The sequence below is a fragment of the Aquarana catesbeiana genome, linkage group LG10, assembly GCF_042186555.1.
Source record: "Aquarana catesbeiana isolate 2022-GZ linkage group LG10, ASM4218655v1, whole genome shotgun sequence".
NCBI lineage: Eukaryota > Metazoa > Chordata > Amphibia > Anura > Ranidae > Aquarana > Aquarana catesbeiana.
Window position 1 is genome coordinate 240,097,711 of NC_133333.1, and position 21,660 is coordinate 240,119,370.

Genomic DNA, 21,660 nt, shown 5'->3' on the forward strand with positions numbered 1-21,660 from the left:
GGGGGAGGATGCCCAGATGGTGGCTGGGAGAGTTCATAAATAGTTTGGAGCCCTATGGTTCTTTTCCTGGAGGAGAGGTTCCCAGCCAGAAGGGCTGCTGCCCTTCTAGACAGCTCAGCTTAAGGTTCTGCTTTTATTCATCAAGGTCCCAGCTGTGCAGAGCTGGGGGGGGGGGGGCTATCCTGCTGCAAATTATTTGAAGCAAAAACAGGGGTTTTACTGGGGATCCGGTCTGGAAGATTCACTGAGGAAATTGTCTGCCTGAGTCTAGAGAGACCTCCAAGTACCCGGGGACACTTTGGGGTTTATTTACTAAAGCTGAGAGTGCAAAGTAAGGCTCATTTATGCATAGAAAACAATCAGATTCTAACTTCAGCTTGTTCAATTAAGCTTTGGCAATAAAACTATCCGGAACCATGAATCAGACCGAGACAGAAGTATAGTTAAATCATACTTGTTTAATAATAATAATAAAAAGGTAAACAGAGTAAGCGTGGTCAAAACAAGCCAGAGTTCAGTAAGCGGATCGGGTAGTCAGCCAGGCCAATGTCAGAGAGCCAGAGATGAACGTAGTAGTACAGCAAGCAGGATCAGGAGCCAGAAGGGATGTCAGCCGAGCAAGTCTTCAACAGGAACGCAGGAGAAAGTCTCTGTGATGTTGACAAAGGCGAAGGCAGATATCAAGTGAACTGGACGGCTTTAAGTAGGCAGGACTGATGAGCAGAATCAACAACAGCCGGGTAACTGTGGAGAGATAGGAGCTGGCAATTAGCCGACAGCTGAGCGGCCAACTCAGAGAAGGAAGGGCTGAGCCCAGCCCTGACAAAAACCTGGAAGCTGATTGGTTTCTATGCAGGGGTGAGGTGAGCCTGATTTTCACTCTCCAGCTTTAGTAAATAAACAAGTGCCGGCTGGTGCTGTTTATTTTTTTTGGGGGGGGGGAGGGGCGGCAAACAAGACATCCAGTTGCCACTCCAGAAAACAGGCTGTATCATATCCAAAATGACAGCAGCAACAAAAAGGGGCAGCCTCGGTAGGTACTCACACTGCTCCCCTGCTCTCTGCACTGGCTCCCTGCCCTCCGCACCGGCTCCCTCTCATCCGCTCCATCTCTTCCCTCCCGTTACAGGTGTTGCTTCTCCTCTGTGCCCTGAGCCCACCCTTTTTTTAAGCCAATTAGAGCCTTAGGCTCTAAACATGTGATTCAAAAACAAAAACCCCATTGGAATCCATGCGTCCGGCTCCCTGCATGTAGATTAGGGGCCGGACACATGGATTAGGGGGGCGATGCCCCTGCACCCCTAATGTACGGGCTGCTACTGAAATAAACCCTTCTGAGTACAGACCTAAGTGAAGGATCCTGGTCACCATACCTCACAACTTTTTGAGATGGGAATGAGGGACACCTATTAGCATGTAGGCATAGGCCCCACCCCTTAAAGGAAAATTATACAAAACAAGAGATTATTTTACCACTACTATTCCTTTATACTGACTTCTGAAATGTACAAATGCAGCAGTTTAGAAAATGGAGGAAAGGTTTAGCACTGGGAAACACTTTTTAAAGATAAAAAGGGCATTTTATATACCAAATGGGAGCTATGTTAGAGACTGTTGCTGTTGTTAACCCCTGCACTAATACTAAGGCTTGCCTGGAACATTACTTATGGTGTCACAGTGCTGTCCATTCTCTGTCCTTTTGCTGGAGGGACTATTCTAGGAAGTAGCTGCAAAGAGAAGAGAGTCTTCTCATTACTGTTCAGTGTTTGGAGTATACCTGCAAAAATGTGAAAAATGTAACCCACAGAATGTTTGAGCCAGAGGAGTGAATGTTACCATTTGCCTAGCTCAAGCTACACTTGTGGAAATGAACCTGGGACAAAATCAGTGGCCCTTGGGGGGGTTGGCATTGGATTGGGATGGAGTGCACTTGGCTGGAACCCTGTAAGACAATAGAGAACACACTGCTGCTGTCTGTATACTCGGGGCAACTGAGGGGACCAAAATTAATAGCAAAAAGAGTTAGCTTGTTAAAGTCAAGAATCTCACAAAGCATTCCTGGATTTTTTTTAAAGATATTATTAATAGTATTATATGTAGCACCCTCTACTTTAGGGGGGTGCTAGAAGTGGAATTTGTTTTTTGTCAGTGCAGGTAAATTTTTAATCAGGCCTAGCTGTCCCCAACTAGAATTGGCAGGGGGCAGGCCTCCTTGATATACTGGGGGTCAGCCCAGCTGGGGAGGAGTTTTCGGGTGGAAGAAGCTGGAGATGGAGCACTAGGTTGTCGGGGCCTTTGAGACACTCCCCAGTCTGGGGGGGGGGTGACCTTGGGCCTAAGGGTTTCGGGTCAGAGGCTTTCTGAGTAACAAAGAAGAATCTGGACAGAAGGCACAGAGAGGAATCCAGAAAGACAACAGGAGCTAGTGTTGCTGGGCAAGTCTTCAGGAGGGATCCACCGGAGTGTAGCCAGGAGGGCTGGTGAGTGACAGGCACAGTTGGAAGAGCTGGGGAGGCATGCCCGGAGCGGACTGGGAGTGTACAGTCTGAAATGGATGTAGAGCCAGAGGGAGAAACTGTGATGTAACGGGCAGCTGCAGCCAGGAGGGCTGGCAGGGCCTGAAGAGGACTGACTGGGAGCAGTAGTCCCCCAAAGGTCAGCTAGCACTTATGACTTTTCCTATTTTGTTGCTACATTAAAGGGGCCTGTGGTCCCTGCCTGCAAATGGCAGTTGCTAAGACCTGACAGAGTCAGAGTTGGGCCTACCATGTGCTAGTTGTACCAGGAACCAAGTATTGTACAGGAGAAAGAGAGGAACAGTCTACAAATAAGCGTTGTGCTGGAGGAAACTGGAACTCTAGAAGTATAAATAGAGGTTCCAACCAATCATCTTATTAATTCTGTTATCGATTCTGGGCATCCCGTAATTTCCCTTACCCTATCCAAGTTCAAAATCCCTCAATAAAATACAAAAACAAACATACGGACTGTTCGTTGTCTCAAGAGTGACCGGGAAGTGAATGCCAGGCTGAGCAAGGTGGCAGGTGGACCACAATATCCAGCAGCCCCTACGGGGGTACTGCTACATATACATATGAAATCATTACAATTGAAGTAGTGTATTTTTCCTGATGAGCGAATTGATATAGTCCCAATGCTTCCCTTTCAGTTTAGTAATCCAGAAGATCTTGGTGAATATTCATTTTTGCAAATTTGTGGTACTATATCTGTATACATTGTGTCTTTTTTTATCTATAACCTCTCTGTGCATTGCCTGTATATTTCTGCATACATGTCTGTAACCTGGTCCCTCTGTGTCTTGGTGTCCTCCACAGGTTCATCTGTGTCTGGATTTCCATGTACAAGAGGCAAGTTCTGTCCTGCTGGAACCAGCCGAGAGCAAGACTGTCCTCCTGGCACCTTCACTCAGTACAGCGGGGCCACCAGTAAGAACATTTATTATTATTAATTTGTTGGATTATGTTTTTTTTTAAACTTTTTTTGGTATGTATTAATTAGAACTCCAGGCAGACAGCTAACTTTAGCTTTAACTTCCTATAAGTGAGTATTCTTACTTGGTACATCATTGGTATGGTAATTTTGGTTCGCTGATTGCATGATCCAGCCCCCATGTCAGGCAGCACAGCCACATTGACGTGGTTCCAAAGTCAAAATGTTTATTATCTTAAAGGATAACTAAACCTTTGTTTTTTTTTAAACTAACAAACATTACTTACCTCCTCTGTGCAGTTGGTTTTACACAGAGTGGCCCCAATCCTCCTCGTCTGGGGTCCCTCGGCGGCGCTCCTGGTTCCTCCTCTTCTCGAGTGCCCCGTTGGAGAAGTGTTCTCCCTCGGGGCACTCATGGGGATGCACTCCTTTGTCCTGCTGCTGCGTCTATTGACACAGACAGCAGGACTCGGCCCCGCCCCCGGCTCCTGCGTCATTGGATTTGATTGACAGCAGCGTGAGCCAATAGCTGCTCTGCTATCAATCTATCCAATCAGGACCCGAGACACCCGCTGGAGCTGGTGTGCTCGTTCTGGGCACTGGAAAGGCCGGGTTCAGGTAAGTAAAGGGGGGGCTTGGGGGGGGGGGTGCCTTACTATAGAAGGTTTGCATTCACCTTAATGCATTTTATGCATTAGGGTGAAAAACCACGAGAGTTTACAACCCCTTTAATGCATTCTGTGCATTAACCACTTGAGCTACAGAAGATTTTACCCCCTTCTTGATCAAGCCATATTTTGATATTTGCAATGCTGTACCCGAATAAAATTTATGTAATTTTTTCACACAAATAAAGCTTTCTTTTGGTGTTATTTGATCACCGCATGGGTTTTTTTTTTTTTTTTTATACAAACGAAAAAAAGAAAAAAGTTTGAGAAAACAAACCAATATTTTTTTACTTTCTGCTATAAAATATGTCCAATAAAAAAAAAAAATGTCTTCAGAAATTTTGGTCAAAATGTATTCTGCTGCATGTCTTTGTTAAAAAAAAATCCCAATAAGTGTATATTAATGAATTTGTGTGAAAGTTATAGTGTCTACAAACTATTGGGGGGATATATATATATATATATATATATATATATATATATATATATATATTCTTTTATACTAGTACTGACGGTGATCAGTTACTTATAGTGGGACTGTGATAGTGTGGTGGACAATCTGACACTAACTGGCACATTGTGGGAACTGACTAACTGTCACTGACATCACCAGTGACACTAATACAGTGATCAGTGATAATACTAAACACTGACACTGTACTAAGGACACTGGCTCGGAAGGGGTTAACATCTAGTAGCAATCAAGGGGTTAACTGTGAGCCTAACAAGTGTTAATGTGTGTGCTGCTTTTTACGACACATCTATTAGTTTCTTTCCCCTGCTTTGTTGTGAAAAGAAACAAAGTGATTGCTCTCTCTATAGGGAGCCCTGTGGTGTTTATCAACACAGGACACTGTACTGTGATTCAACACAGCCAATCATCAGGTCCCTGCCATGAATCATTGGCCGGGATCTGTTGACAAGCTCCCACTGTGTCAAATAACAGGAGAGTAGGTGGGCGTGGCGCACGTGGCCAAAACCCGGAAACGGGCACCGACAGTTTTAGTAAATCAATCCATAACTGTATTTGCTGGTAGGTTAATTGGATCCTGTCTAAATTGTCCCTAGTATGTGTATGTATGAATGTGAGTTAGGGATATTAGATTGTAAGCTCCTTGAGGGTTGGGACTGATGTGAATGTACAATGTATATGTAAAGCGCTGCGTAAATTGACGGCGCTATATAAGTACCTGAAATAATAATAATAATATTTCAAATACCTTTTTTTTATGTAGCACATAACAAAATGAAATAGTCTTTTGTATCTGCTTGGAGCTCAGTGTTAATCATAAAGGAAGAAATCATTGTGAGGATTGTCTGTGGTACTTTATATTGTCTTCACCCGGTTGTGTCGATATGTTCTCCCACCCTGAGAAAACTAGGGTTCACTTCCAAGAAGGGGGCACTGGGGGTCACAGGCATCACCGTTCCCTCCAATCTTCTCGGTATGAGTAAATTTATTTGTAAGTCCTTTTCAATAAAACCCAAATACCCTTCACTGTGCAGTGTACCTGACCTCTGACAGTTTAATAACAAAAAAATCAATTCACCAAATAATGGAAAGAAGAGAAGAACATGATAGACAAGAGTTATATGGAATAAATGACTCCAGCTCCTCTTCTCTCTTTCTGATGTATACTTTTTACACGTTTAAGAAACCTGAAAACATTACAGTAAAAAAAAAAAAACAAAAAAAACAATTGAAGATTACAAACTACAAGAAATATGTAAGATTTAAAGAAGCTACCCGCAGATATGTTAGCATTTTCTCCTTTAGCGGTTTCTTGAATGTGAAAATAGAGCAACATCGCCATCTAGTGAGCGTGCTGTACCTTGTTTTCACATCATTATGTGGAGGATTGGGCTAGGCTCACACCTTTTGTGTCTCCATTTTCATGGCTTTTCTTTGCGTGTTTTTATGTGCATTTTTCATACAATTTTCAAGTGTGTGTTTTTTTTTTTTTTTGCACTGTCATTGAAGTCTATAGGGACCAAAAACGAACACCAATCTTTCAAAAATGCATGGTTAGTATTTTCCCATTGCTCCCAACTGTCCATGATTTCAAGGGACTGTCCCTGATTTGGAACAAATGATTTCTGTCCCTCTTTCCTCCTCATTTGTCCCTCATTTTGGTCTGATCTATATAGTTGTATATAAAATGCACTATTTATCTTTCAAAAAGTGTTTCCCAGTGCTAAACCTTTCTGCTACAATCATTTTTTATTGAGTAAGACAATGCCAGAATACAGAAAAGAAAGGCAAAATGGTCCCACACAGGGCAACAAAACATCACTTTTCACATAAATACAAACAAAATATTTTTTCAAAATGTAAAGGCAAACGGTAAAAGCATCCGGCAACAGAGCTGGAAGTGGGAATGAATAACTGGACTCGGAGGTCCAAGACATGGTAAGACTAACAGACAAATCAAAATGAACAAACAAAAAAACGGGGGGGGGGGTAGGGAAGGAGAGGGGGGGAGGGTGAAGTGGGGAGAGCGAAGCTAAGAGGGAGGACAGGGAGAAAGGAGATGTAGAATTAGGCCATAAGGGAAAAGGAGAAACAGACAAGGTAAGAATGGAAAAGGAGGAGGTGTACATTTAGACAAGAGTAGAGCTCGGGCCTGGGGGTTGGGTGGTATATTGGAACGGTCTGGAACACCTAAGCTGGCTGGGGGCAAGGCGGGGAGAGCATAAGGCCACCATGAGTTCCTCACTTTGAGGAACTTAGCATGGGAGTCATGAAGTACACTGGTCATCTTTTCATGTAACATGAAGGGTGGTCAAAATGCTCTTCATCTCTGCAATACCAACCGAATGCTTCTGCCAAGCTCTAGCAATAGTGCGTTTTGCTGCAATGAAGAGGTAGATGGCCAGCTTTTGTTGGTAGGAGAACAGGCCCGGGAAGGGGGCAATGGAGTAATGCCGGGCTTCTTTGTGGAAAGGTACATGAAAAAGGGTTGACAGAAGGCCATAGACCCTAGACCAGAATCCCATCAGTTGTGGGCAGGACCACCAAATGTGAATCTCATCTCTGCATTGGCCACATCCCCGGAAGCATCTATCATTGTACGATGGGTTCGCGTGAGCTATGCGGGCCAGAACCCAGTGCCAGCGGAGGAGGACCTTGTAGGCTGCCTCCATGGTGACCGTATTAAAAGAACATTTGACGATGGATGACCAGGCCTTGCTCCAATCCTCTAATTCTATAGAGGTCGCCAAGTCTCGCTCCCATCTGGAAACATACGGGTGGGAGCATGACGAGTCCCCCCCCCCCCCCCACCCGCTTAAAGAGATAGAGGAGATAGTGCCCCCGGTTCCAGGTGAATTAAGGCAGATACGTTCAAAGGTCGTCATCTGGAATTTGAAGGAGGAGTTACAATGTAGAGTTGAAATCCAGTGTCAAAGTTGTAGATAATCAGTGCTAAACCTTTCTTCCAATTTCTAAAATGTTGCATTTGTAAATTTCAAAAGCCAGTATAAAGGAATAGTAGTAGGAAAAAAAAGCACTTGTGAATTTAACTAATCTTTATTTTGTATAAGGTAAGTAAAACGGTGGAGCTGGGGGCAGCGGTATTGTCGGGATGTTTTTCACCTTAATACATAGAATGCATTAGGTGAAAAAATGTTTACCTTTACAACCCCTTTAAGATTTTGCCTAGAGATACAATTTAATAGCAGCGGAGGCCCGTGCATTGAGGGTGCATGGGCACTGCCCCCCCCAAAACCTCTCTGCCGCCCTCCCTATTCATGTGCCTGGCATCCTGAATTCCTATGGCGGGGGTGGGCGGGTTGTGCTTTTTGAAGCACCTGATTAGAGCCAGAGGCTCTAATAGATTTCAAAATAGGGTGGGCTTGGGGCGCAGAGAGTGTGCCCTGATCCCACCCAATTGTGTGACCGTAGCAAATTCATTTTTGCTATTTTCACACTACAGTTACTCCCCGCCAATCAGGAGGCAGGTCAGTGAGACCTGTTTCCCCATTGGCCAATGTTATCCTATTGGATGCCTAGCGCTGTGGAAGAGGGGACACGCTGGAGCCGGAACGGCCACTGCATGGGGAACATAGGAGGAGAGGAGAGGAGGACACAGCAGGAGAGAGGATATAGCCAGCTGCATAGTCAGTGCCGGGGAGGGGGTGCTGGCTGACAGTGCCGCAAGCCCCTGGTGCGGGGTGCATCAGTGCCGTGCTGCCTGGAGGTGGGGGGGGTAGTGCTGGTTGTTTGCTGCCCCCCAGAAAAAAGCCCACCAGCCACCATTGTTTAATAGCATCTTTAAAGGAGAAGTATAGTTAAAGCTCGTTTGGCTGTACTTCTTCTATGGATCACAGGAGTGCAATTCGTTTTGCATTCCTGTGACCCGTTTTCAGCAGAGAGTGGTCTGAAGTCCTCTCTCTGCTGACGTCACAGGAATCAGTCCAGGCACCTCATCATCCCGACAATGGAGTCTGGATCCGCCAGGAGCCTGGACTGACACACATCCCAGCCTGTCAGCGAGCCACTGAGAGACTGAGCCGGCTGCACCCGCCCCCTCCGAAGCCCAGCGCTCCATTGAGTGAGGAGGGGCAGAGCAGAGAGCTGTGACTGACAGTCAGCAGCTCTCTACCCAGGGAGCTTTCAGAACCGAGCGATCTGCGATGTTCGATCGCTCAGTTCTCAGTGCAGAGGCGCGCGGGGGGGGGGGGGGGCAGATGCAGCATCCACCAAGGTAAGTATTAATCTAAAAAAAAAAAAAAAAGCCCAAAACCATACTTCTCTTTTAAGTAAATTGTTTTGCTAGTTGTATTTCTGCATTTCTTTAAATCAAACCTTTTTGATTAATCTGTTTCCTTGGCACTAATAGCAAGACATCTGTGAAAAATACTTCAGTGTTACTATAGCACTAGCAGAGAAAAGGCAGGTCAGCGGTATTAGTACTGTAGAGCGGTTTTCATGTCACGCTATACCATGTCCTCTGTGACCCTAGAAGATAGCTGGCAGCAGTGCTTGTTCTTATGTTCTAAAAGCATAAGATACTGTACTATTTAGCAGTGTAAAAAGCTGCAGCTTATATTATTCTACAGCCGGTAACTCATCCCCCCAGGACAGAGAGACTGGCACTTTTATGAAAGCAGCCCTATGTGCTATTTGGAGTTCCCTTTGGCTGTAACCAGCTGCCATGTCCACTGTGAGCAAATCAAAGCGTTCCTACTGGCCAGACATAACTGAACATTGAGTCCACACTGCGCCCCCCGAAGATCAGACACTGACTATAAAGAAGAGCGATCCTTCCAATCTAAACCGAAAAGGCTTCTCTACAGGACAAGTCACACATGCTGGACTATCGCTTTGCCTCTGTTTAATGTTTTGTTTTTTATCTTTCTTATATATTAGGGAAGGGAAGAACCTATAGAAACAATTTTGCATGCTTGGCAGCTGTTGTCAGTTATGCAGTTACAGAATACAGTGGAACCTTCGTTTACGAGTAACGCGGTTAACAAGCGTTTTGAAAGACGAGCAACATTTTTTCTGACTTGGTTTGTGAGTGTTGTCTGACAAAACAAGCAGAATTCAAGCTAATGGGCAGTGCAATACCGCATTTGGCCAGAGGTGCGGGGGCACCAGGGACACTCAGAAGTCAGAACGGTTTGGGGTCGTTCAGAAATACTAGGAATGCCTCGGAAACACTTGGAAATACTCCGTTCCGAGTGTTTCAGAGGCTTTCTGAGCTGTCCCCGAGTATTTTCGTGGCTCTCCAGCGCCGCCCCCCCCCACCTCTGACCACATGCGGTATTGCATGTAATGGAAGTCAATGCGGAACAAATTATCTTCGTTTCCATTGACTTCTATGTGGAAACTCGCTTTGATATGTGAGTGATTTACAAGCATTCTCCTGGAACGGATTATGCTCGTAATCAAAGGTTCCACTGTACTTTATTAATCCCAAAGGAAAATTGGGAAATTGTTATGACACATACATACTTAAAGCGTAGTTCCACCCAAAAAAATTACTTTGCAGTATTCAGCAACAATAAACCTAAGCAACAACATTTGGAATTTTTTTTTTTTCCTGGCTGTTGTTAAGGGGTGCCTTGTAATCTGCCTCTTCCTCTCCCTGGCGCCTGACGTCATTTCCCTAGTACTAGTCAGTGGGCAGCGCCGAGGGCTGGAATAGCGTTACATTAACACCGAAAGTGTCAAGGGAAAAGGAGGATTTTGTTGTATCTCTGTTTAGTTTATCTTCGTTGCCATCACAACGGGGCAGGCACTTCTGACGCCACCGCCCGTTGAGATTGCAATGTCAGAAGTGTACGGCGCTGCGAGACGTACATACTGCGCATTCGCGAGAACGGGGAGCTGTATGCTGGTCGCTCAGCAGCACCGTGTCCCGGAAGATAGTGCTTGTGGTCTTGCACATGCCCACAAGCAATATGGAAAATGACAGCAAAGAAGAATATAAGTTATCTTACGATATGAAATCGACAATCGAGTGGCGATACATAGTGCTATAAATAAGAGTATTAAACAAACGATATTCATGCAAAAAAATAAATAAAATTTAAACAGTTGGAACTCCGCTTTAACAAAGACAACACAAGATCACAACAATAAACTAAACAAGATGCAAAAGCACAACAAAATTACCAATAATAGCCATAAAAAAACAAATAAAAAATTTTAAACTGCACTACAAATAAAAAATTCATACAATTAAGCACCCCCCCCCCCCCCCCCGCCGGCAGTATGGCACTCCTGCGCGAATCGCCGTAGCTGTACAGGGGGCGCTTTAAGGAGTATAGGGGGCGCACGCCCGCCTTGTGACCTAGGAGCCAATGCGTGTAGCCGCAATGGCCGCCGGCAAAATTATTAATAAAAATGCCATAAATCTATTCCCTATTTTGTAGATGCTATAACTTATTCGCAAACCAATCAATATACGCTTATTGCGATTTTTTTACCAAAAAATATGTAGAAGAATACATATTGGCCTAAACTGAGGAAGAAATTATTTTTTTAATATATTTTTGGGGGATATTTATTATAGCAAAAAGCAAAAAATATTGCTTTTTTTTCAAAATTGTCAGTCTTTTTTTTGTTTATAGCGCAAAAAATAAAAACCGCAGAGGTGGTCAAATACCACTAAAAGAAAGCTCTATTTGAGGGAAAAAAAAGGACGTCAATTTTGTTTGGGTACAGCGCAATTGTCAGTTAAAGTGACGCAATGTCGTATCGCAAAAAAATGGCCTGGTCAGGAAGTGGGTAAATCCTTCCGGGGCTGAAGTGGTTAAAATAAAACATAAAATAAATAACACAGATTAAAATAAATATTGTAATTTATTCTAGAATATCTATTAATTAATTTTTCATTGCTTTCTTATATTCTCCGTGAAGGAATTGAAGAGTGTGTTCTGTGCCCTGCTGGATTTTACTGTCTACCTAATACCAGCTACCCGGTTCCATGTCCGCCAGGCACCTTTAACCCCCTGGAGGGTCAGGATGAGGCCTGGGACTGCACCCCGTGTTCAGCAGGACAAGCCTGTACTCATTCAGGGTTAACCCATCCTGACACAGACTGCTCTCCCGGGTATGTATTAGCCATGGTCTATATTGTGCGGCACAGTGATGTAGTGGGTAGCACTCTCACCTAGCAGTGAAAAGGGTCACTGGTTTGAATCCCAACCATGACACTACGTGCCTGGAGTTTGCATGTTCTCCCTGTGCCTGTGTGGGTTTCCTCCGGGGACTCCAGTTTCCTCCCACACTCCAAAGACATGCTGGTAGGTTAATTTGCTTCTGTCTAAATTGGCCCCTAGTATATGAATGTGAGTTTAGGGACCTTAGATTGTAAGCTCCTTGATGGTAGGGACCGATGTGAATGTACAATGTATATAATGTATATGTAAAGTGCTGCGTAAATTGATAGCGCTATATAAGTACCTTAAATAATTAATAATAATAATATTGTCATCTCAATCTGATAGCCAGTGCTGTTGGCTGCTTCAAAAAAGGACCAGTTTACCCAGCCAACCCCCCCCCCCCAGGACAAGAAGCATCTCAGAGAACTTGAAAGTGATAGATCTTGGGTCGTGAAGTCCTTTCTTTCAAATGTGTAGCATCCGCTTACCACCTGGAGGCAGCTAGGGACCCCCAAGTGGCTGGGGTTTCATATTATGCCCCGTACACACAAGCAGAATTTCCGTCGGAAAAATCTTGGATGGTTTTTCCGACGGAATTCCGCTCAAGCTTGCCTTGCATACACACGGTCACACAAAAAGCTCTCTGAACTTTCGACCGTCAAGAACACGGTGACGTACAACACTACGACGAGCCGAGAAAATTAAGTTCAATGCTTCCGAGCATGCGTAGGAATTTTGCGCATCGGAATTGGTACAGACGATCGGAATTTCCGATCTGAACTTTTTCCGGCCGAAAAATAGAGAACCTGCTCTCAATCTTTTACTGGCTGGAATTCCTCCAGCAAAAGTCCGTGGAGTGGAGCATACACACAGAATTTCCGACCAAAAGCTCACATCCGACTTTTGCTGGCGGAATTTCTGATCGTGTGTACGGGGCATTAGGGTTGGATTCTCGACTTTTTGTGGGGCGTGATGAATTGGGCGCCAGTCCAGCATTGACCTTGCTCCTCAGAACACTCTCCTGCAGATGAAGGTCCTCTCTGATGCTTCTATCCAGATTGCCTTCTCTTCTCCTGGGTAATTCCTACAGAGCTGGATTTTGGATTATCTTACATTATTGCCAGGGGCATTCCCCAACAGCAGGCAGGCACTGCCCTCTATATCCCATTATGACGTTGGCATACAGTTCTAAAGCAAACTATGAAGAGGTTTGCAAATTGTATAAAGAGTGACGGGAGGAGGCATGCCACAATTGCAACATATTTTCTAATCCAGTAGTCTCCAAACTGCAGCCCGGGGGGGGGGGGGGGGGGGGGCAGTTGCGGCCCTTTGCTTTTTTTTTTTTTGGGCTGCTGTTTTATTCACTGACACCAGTGGCAGCACGCCGATGAGCTCAACTCTCTGCTCTATCCTCCTGTCAACATGTGCCTTGTTGGCAATAAGCGCTGCGTTACAACAAATTGGCTCCTGGTGCTGCTTCTCTCTTACCCAATTGAGCTCTGCTGTACAGTAAGAGGCTGATACCAAATCACATTTGGGCTCTTACTAGTGTTGTCACCAGTTCGGGTTTGGAATCATGCATCGGGGTTTCGGACTGCCTGAAACCCGGACACATGATTCAGACTGGACTGTGGCTTCCTAGAAGGGTTGCTGGTTGCAGTTGTCTAAGCTGAGAGTGTCTGTTACACTCTCTTTCACACTGCCCAAAGCCAGCACTAACAATCCCCCCCCCCCCCCCAAACACACTGACAGGAGAGGAGAGAGGGCTCAATCTGCACGTCTTCCCCTACCCCTCTGTGTCTGCCTACAATCCAATCCCCGGCGCTGTGCCTCAGAATAGGAAAGTGGGGACCAGAAATTTGAAGTCCAGCAGCCTCAGATACACCTGGATCAGAGGTACTGACTGTCAATGGATGAGTGAGCTCACCATCCATCCCCATCTGTGATTTGAAGTCTCCCCCCTTCTATCTCCTGCCTCCGAGTGAGTACACAAAGGTAAATCAGGGTTCTCAGAGCACCCCTTACATCAGAGTTTCCCTTTACACCAGAGGCCACAGTGTTCCCCCTTACATCAGAGTCCTCTCCATACATCAGAGTCCTCTCCATACATCAGAGTCCTCTCCATACATCAGAGTCCTCTCCATACATCAGAGTTCTCAGTGTTCCCAGAGCATCCCTTATTTTAGAGTCCCCATAATTCTCCCTTACATCAGAGTCTGCAGAGTCCCCCCTTACAGTGAAAGGGAACTCTGTGAGTTCAGATGTAAAAGGGGAACTCTGTGGACTCTGATGTAAAGGGGGACTCTTGTTATTAACTTCATATGATTAGAAATGTTATTTAACAGCAAAAAAAAAAAAAAAAAAAAAAATATATATATATATATATATATATATATATATATATATATATATATATATATATATTATACTGTAAAAAAAATGCTATGCGTGCCGCTAAAGTGTTTGGGTTTGACCTGAAGAAAAGGTGACAACCCTAGCTCTTACACTGTTTACATTTAAAATAATAATGAATACAGAGCTGCATTATTTTTTTTCTTTTATATATATATTGTTGAAATACAGCTTTAAATAAACATAGATGCTATTTACAGCTGATTTATTCATCCCTACTGAATGTTCCTTTGTGTTATGACAGAGCTGCTAAACACAACATCCTCACAATATGAAGGTTTGAAAAGTATAATGTGTTGGGAAGGAGCAGTGCGGGATCCTTACATAGATCATTGCACTTGGGACAATCATGTATTAAAGCTGATCTACTACAGTGTGTATCTTTATGGGTTTTCTTGCTGTGATAGGTATGTGTGCCCGGTGGGATCTCGATCACCTACATCCTCTGATAACGCCTGTCCGGCCGGGACATTTAGTGACGGACATAGCCTTTTCCACAAGTCCCAGTGTGAGGTCTGTTCAGCTGGATTCTTCTGCCCGACAGGTACAGTACACATGGGAAAAAGAGAATGTAATCAGCCCTTGTTGGGGTCTTCAGTCTATGGTATGAAGAAAAAATAATAAACATTTAAATTCCCCATGTACAATTTTATGTGTTTTTTCACTTCTAGCCAGGGTTGCCAACCGCCAGTAAATTTACTGACAGATTGTAAAAATCTGTGATTTTTTTTACAACTGCCTGTAAATATTAGAGGCTGATAATTTCATGCTGTGTTGACTTTTTAAGTGTAAATCAAGCAAATTACTTTGTTATAGGTATTGTTAGTGTTTCCATATCATGTCTATACTGTTGTTCAAATATTCACTGTGTTAGTTTTCCTTGTCAAATGATTTTATCGAGTTCACAAAAAGACATAACAGATATGTTAATTGAACATATTATGATAAAGGGAATGAGGCTCATTATTACACATGCTGATAACAGTACAGAGGACATAAAAGATAACTAGATACAACCTGGGGTGATGGTGAAGAGTTGTATGGGAACACAATCGATTCTAAAATTTCCGATTATACCAACAGGAGTTGCCACTGTGTTCGTTTTCAGTAGGAGTTCTGTAATCTCTCAGGTTGCCAGTAAAAAAAAAAAAAAAAAAAAAAAAGTACTCCGCCAGTAAATTTTCCATGTTTTGTCAGTAAAAAATGCTGCGGAAGGTTGGTAACCCTGGTTCTAGCATATTCTAGCAACGACATTTTGCGGAAAATACAATATGGAGCAGTAATGTGGTCCAGTTTAAAAGTACCACATACCAATGTACACCAATTATTGATACATTGTTCTTGCTGGTGGTGGTTAAACCAGATAAGGTCACAGCTAAGAAGTAGCTGAAATCTACCACAGAGCTTTTTTAATTAAATCTTCAATTGTTTCTTTTAGATGCAGCATTTTGATGTATTAACTTTTGTGTTGTGTATTTAGGTTCAGGGGGAAGGCAACGGCCTCCGGTTCCCTGTCCTCGTGGTCATTATTGCCCTCCAGGAACCAAGCATGGTTCTCAGTACAAATGCCCTCCTGGCACATGGAGTGACAGGCCCGGCTTGGCATCCGATAGAGATTGTTACCCGTGTCCTGCTGGCTGGTTCTGTCTGATGGGAGCAGAGAACCCCTCTGGAAAATGCAGTGCGGGACATTTCTGTCCAGAAGGTGTGTAAATATATATATATGTAGATAAATATAATTTGATGTTGGGTAGGTGAGTTTGTACTAAATCTACTATCGCTAATAAATGCACCAGGGACGTTGCTGGGTCTACAAAAGATCTGGGGCTAGAACCCATAGCAGCGAAGTAAAGAGAGTCATGTGCTTGGGCGGGCATACACATGTACATAAAATATACGTGTTTGTGTGTGTGTGTATATATAGAACATTAAATATTATTACATAAGGGTCCCCAAAGCCCCCCTCATTACATTGGGGTCACCAGAGAGCTTGTCACGTCACCTGCCACCAGATGCGGATTGATCTTCAATTATCAGCAATAATTCTAGAGCCATTATTCATGGTTAACTCTAAAGTAATGACCTGTAGGGGCTTTTAAAGTGGATGTAAACCCTCACATATACCCAGTGAAGTGAACAGCCTCAGATGATACACAGAGAAGAAACAAATCTCCCTACTTTTTTTTTCTTTGTATATCTGCTGTCTTCATCTTTATATACTGTTTGGAAAGTGCACATGGTGTTATGAGGTTTTCTCTTCCTGGTTAACACTGCAGTGAAGCCTGGGCATACAGCCAAGACAGGAGGAAAGGCACACGCCCCCTCTCCTCATAGGTGGAGACTCTCAGCTCTGTTTGTTGAATCGTTTAGGGCTCTGCTAATCTATTTATTGCATCCTCCCCAACACAAAACTCCGGCTTTTATCATATGTGACGGAGAACTTGTCAGGAGTTATCAGGCTGATAACAGAAGAACGGAGCAGGAGAAAGCTACGGGACATAGTGCTTTGAAGAGAGATAAGAAAACACTGCAGATAGATGTGCCCAGCTCAAATTTCATGAATCGGGTTTTCATCCACTTTAAAACATCACCTATGGAATAAATAGGGTATCGAAGTTCATTATCCTTTTGCAGGTGCACGCAATATTAAAGTTTGACATGTTGGGTATCTATTTACTTGGCGTAACCTCATATTTTTTATTTTACTAAACACTGGATAATTTTTCTTGTATTTGTGTGCACTAAAATTAACTTTAGTGTATTTTGTTAAACTGAAAATGTGCACTTGGCAAACCAATACACAAATATTAAGTGCCATAAAAAATTGGAACTAGCACTATTTTATTCTCCAGGGTGTTTGCTTTCAGAAAATATATAATGTTTGAGGGGTTTAGCTAATCTTCGGGACTAAAATGATTTTTTGTGTGCAATGATTTTTTATGTGCAAAAAAATACAAAAACGGCCCTGACAGCGAAAAGGGTAAATATATTTCTGAATAGCCATAAAGTCTGTAGGTCGGACCCAGCAGTTCCTCCAATAACAGGATGCCCCGATACAATAACAGTAACCCAGCATAAGGAGAGAATGCAGTGGTGACAGCTCTTTATTACAGAGCTCAGTAGCTCAAACTGAAGTTTAGATCACAAAAGTGATTGAGTCAGAATGGTGACTCCTCCCCATCCCTCAGCTCCATCTGAGGATAATCAGAGACAGTGTACTTGAAAGTGAGCATCCTATAGATTACAATTAAATTGACCCTAAGCCAGGGGTAGGCAACCTTGGCCCTCCAGCTGTGGTGAAACAACAAGTCCCATGAGACATTGCAAGACCCTGACAAACACATGATGGGATTAGTAGTTTCACCACAGCTGGAGTGTCCAGGTTGCCTACCCCTTCCATAAGCTATTAGAGTTTTCCTTTAGTAGGAAAAAACATCCTTATGTAGACTAGACATGTGCAATTCGTTTAGTTCTGAATTCACTTTTTAACGAATTTCGACAAATTAGTTAATTCCGAAATGTCCGAATTTTTCAATTTCCGAAATTTCGTAATTTCCGAAATTTCGTAATTTCCGAAATTTCGTAATTTCCGAAATTTGAAAATTTGGAAATTTGAAAATCCGAAAATAAGAATGAAAATCTAAAAATTCAAAAGAATGAAAATCTGAGAATTCGAAAACTTGAAAATCTGAAATAACTAACTAATAATAACTATTACATTTTAGGTATTGGAATTTCCTTTTCCTTTTCGAATTTCCGAATTTTCAAATTTCAATTTCGAATTTCCGAATTTTCACATTTCCAAATTTCGAATTTTCAAATTCCGAATTTCTGGAGTTTGATAATTCAGAAATTCAAAAATTCGAAAATCCGAAAACTTGAAAATCTGAAAAAAAAGAAAATCAGTAAAATTCGAAATAACAACTAACTAAAAATAACTCACTATTAAATTATAGGTATTGGAATTTCCTTTCAAATTTAGTGAATGTAACGAGTACGAATTTATCCGAAGTTAGGAATTATCTGAAAAAACGAATGCCATATCTAAAAGAATGGAACGTAATGATCTAATAATAATAAAAAACAATAATAATAATAAAACCTTTTTATTATTATTATTTATTATTAATTTGTTCCATATCATTTGTTTAGATGCAGCATTCGTTATTTTGGTGTAATTCGTAACTTCGGATAAATTCGTATTCGTTCCGTTCACAAACAGCCAAATTTGAAAGGAAATTCCAATATCTAGTGAGTTATTTTTAGTTGTTTTTTCGAATTTTACTGATTTTCTTTCTTTTTTTCAGATTTTCAAATTTTCAGATTTTCGAATTTTTTAATTTCTGAATTATCAAACTCCAGAAATTCGGAGTTCGAAAATTCAAAATTTGGAAATGTGAAAATTCGGAAATTCGAAATTGAAATTTGAAAATTCAGAAATTCGAAATTGGAAAATTCGGAAATTTGAAAATGAGGAAATTGGAAAATTCGAAAATTTGAAAATTCGGAAATCTGAAAATTCGGAAATTCTGAAAATTCGGAAATTCGGAAAATTCGGAAATTCGGAAATTCTGAAAATTCGGAAATTCGGAAAATCTGAAATTCGGAAATTCTGAAAATTCGGAAATTCGGAAATTCTGAAATTCTGAAATTAGAAAATTTGAAAATTCGGAAATCCGAATTTTTGAATTTCCGAATTTCTGAAAAAAGCAAAAAAACTAATGAAACGAAAATGAACAAATTTTTTGTCAGTGCACATGTCTAATGTAGACCTAGTATAGCACCTTTGATAGCAGGGAGGCTGCCTCAGCAAAGGACAAGTTAAACTGTAGAGTCTTTTGTGTTGCGCAGAGGCCCAAAGCAACAATGGGGGCTTCAGGGGAATTCCAAATTATCCCCATGGGGTCAGGCAGTTAAAATCAAAGTGACCCTTGTATATTGCACTAATTGGAATTTAATTAAAGGGAAGCTATTTTTGTAGACTAGAGCAACTAATCAGTTCTCATTTTCTATTGCTGGTGAAGTATGAGAAAATGAAAGATCTGCATTCCTGGAAATAAAAACAGTTCCTTCTTCAGACATTTGTTAGCGCCCATTTACACATCTGTGTTTTTTTTTTTTTATTGTCCCCCCTATGAAAGTTGCATTTTCTGTAAGCCAAGATCAAATAGTATGCTGCAACCTAATCTGATCATCATAGAATATTGGTGGAACTAGGTATGGGCTGCTTTAACCACTTCAGCCCCGGAAGATTTTACCCCCTTCCTGACCAGAGCACTTTTTACAATTTGGCACTGTGTCACTTTAACTGGTAATTGCGCGGTCATGCAATGCTGTGCCCAAACTAAATTTGCGTCCTTTTTTCCCCACAAATAGAGCTTTCTTTTGGTGGTATTTGATCACCTCTGCGGTTTATATTTCTTGGGCTATAAACAAAAAAAGTTCAGGCCGATATATTTTCTTCTACATATTTTTGGTAAAACAAAATCGCAATAGGCGTATATTGATTGGTTTGCGCAAAAGTTATAGCATCTACAAACTACGGGATAGATTTAGGGACTTTTTTAAAAACTATTATTATTTTTACTGGTGATGGCGGCGATCTGCAATTTTTAGCAGGACTGCGACATTGCGGCAGACAAATCTGACCCCCAAATTACACTTTTTGGGGCCCAGTGACATTATTATATTGATCAGTGCTAAAACAATGCACTGATCAATGTAAAAATGACACTGGTAGGGAAGGGGTTAACACTAGGGGGTGATCAAGAGGTTTAAGTGTGTTCCACCAGAGTGTTCTAACTGTAGGGGGGGATGGGCTTACTGAAACATAACAGAGATCACTGTTCCCGATGACACTGGCAGGGAAGGGGTTAACCACTAGGGGGCGATGAAGGGGTTAAGTGTGTCCTAGGGAGTGATTCTAACTGGGGGGGGGTGGGCTACTACTCACATGACAGGGAGCAGTGATCTCTGTCATGTCACTAGGCAGAACAGGGAAATGCCTTGTTTGCATAGGCAGTTCCCTGTTCTGGCTCCCCTCGCCACAATCCCGGGCCGCCGGCGGACATCGAATCCACGGGACCCGTGGGCACGCTCCCGCCGCGGGCATGTGCCCACTATCCTGCTTTTGCGGACTAACGTACAGGTACGTCAGATTGTGCAGGAGGGGCATTCTGCTGACGTATATCTGCGTGTGGTTAATATGGTTAATGCATTGTTTTTTTACTCGTAGTTTTTATTATAATAGAAGTGGTCCTTGTCTTTCTCTTTCTTAAAGGCTCCCAGCTTGGATCTCAGTTTCCATGCCCATCAGGGACCTATAACCTGAAGCTGGGTAGTGTACGAGTAGGAGAGTGCAGTGCTTGCCCTGTGGGATCCTACTGCCCAGCAGGTACATCAAAGCCATCTCTATGCCCTCTGTGAGTATGATATTCACTTACAAACCACTTGGAGTCATTGTTGCATGCTGTTAGGATTTGGCCAAGTTTCTATAACTATAGCTGGCTGTTCATAGTCTTATTAATAAAGCAAGATTAACGCAAAGCAAAAAGCTGAGCAATAAATGCATTCAGTGCCTTTAAAAAGTATTCATACCCCTTGAAATGTGTTTTATATGGATTTTATATGATAGACCAACACAAAGTGGCACATAATTGTGAAGTACAAGGAAAATGATAAATGGCATGCATTTGTATTCGGCCCACTTTACTCTGATATCCCTAAATAAAATCTAATGGAACCTATTGCCTTCAGAAGTCACCTAATTAGTAAATAGCGTCCACATGTATGTAATTTAATCTCAGTATAAATACAGCTGTTCTGTGAAGCCTTCAGAGGTTTGTTAGAGAACCTTCGTGAACAAACAACATCATGAAGGCCAAGGAACACACCAGACAGGTCAGGGATAAAGTTGTGGAGAAGTTTAAAGCAGGGTTAGGTCATTAAAAAATATCCCAAGCTTTGAACATCTCACAGAGCACTGTTCAATCCATCATCCGAAAATGTAAAGAGTATGGCACAACTGCAAACCTACCAAGACATGGCCGTCCACCTAAACTGACAGGCCGGGCAAGGAGAGCATTCATCAGAGAAGCAGCCAAGAGGCCCATGGTAACTCTGGAGGAGCTGCAGAGATCCACAGCTCAGGTGGGAGAATCTGTCCACAGGACAACTATTAGTCGTGCACTCCACAAATCTGGCCTTTATGGAAGAGTGGTAAGAAGAAAGCCATTGTTGTAAGAAAGCCATAAAAAGTCCCGTTTGCAATTTGCGAGAACCCATGTGGGGGACATAGCAAACATGTGGAAGAAGGTGCTCTGGTCAGATGAGACCAAAATTTAACTTTTTGTCCAAAAAGCCAAATGCTATGTGTGGCAGAAAACTAACACTGAACACCACCCTGAACACACCATCCCCACCGTGAAACATGGTGGTGGCAGCATCATGTTGTGGGGATGCTTTTCTTCAGCAGGGACAGGGAAGCTGGTCAGAGTTGATGGGAAGATGGATGGAG

At 42.6% G+C, this 21,660-nt stretch overlaps 2 protein-coding genes across 2 annotated transcripts in view; both read left to right on the top strand.

Annotated features, from left to right (window-relative positions):
* The window catches only part of LOC141111320 (uncharacterized), a 71,633-nt gene extending 56,050 nt beyond the window's left edge, over nucleotides 1-15,583 (top strand). The window contains exons 8-10 of the mRNA XM_073603507.1: nucleotides 3,336-3,446; nucleotides 11,488-11,680; nucleotides 14,552-15,583. Of these exons, the coding sequence (XP_073459608.1) occupies nucleotides 3,336-3,446; nucleotides 11,488-11,680; nucleotides 14,552-14,765 (518 nt within the window). The 3' untranslated portion in view covers nucleotides 14,766-15,583. The remainder of the gene's footprint in view (nucleotides 1-3,335; nucleotides 3,447-11,487; nucleotides 11,681-14,551) is intronic.
* LOC141109903 (uncharacterized) overlaps nucleotides 15,170-21,660 on the top strand; it is a 39,036-nt gene continuing 32,545 nt past the window's right edge. The window contains exons 1-3 of the mRNA XM_073601155.1: nucleotides 15,170-15,182; nucleotides 15,625-15,849; nucleotides 20,425-20,566. Of these exons, the coding sequence (XP_073457256.1) occupies nucleotides 15,170-15,182; nucleotides 15,625-15,849; nucleotides 20,425-20,566 (380 nt within the window). The remainder of the gene's footprint in view (nucleotides 15,183-15,624; nucleotides 15,850-20,424; nucleotides 20,567-21,660) is intronic.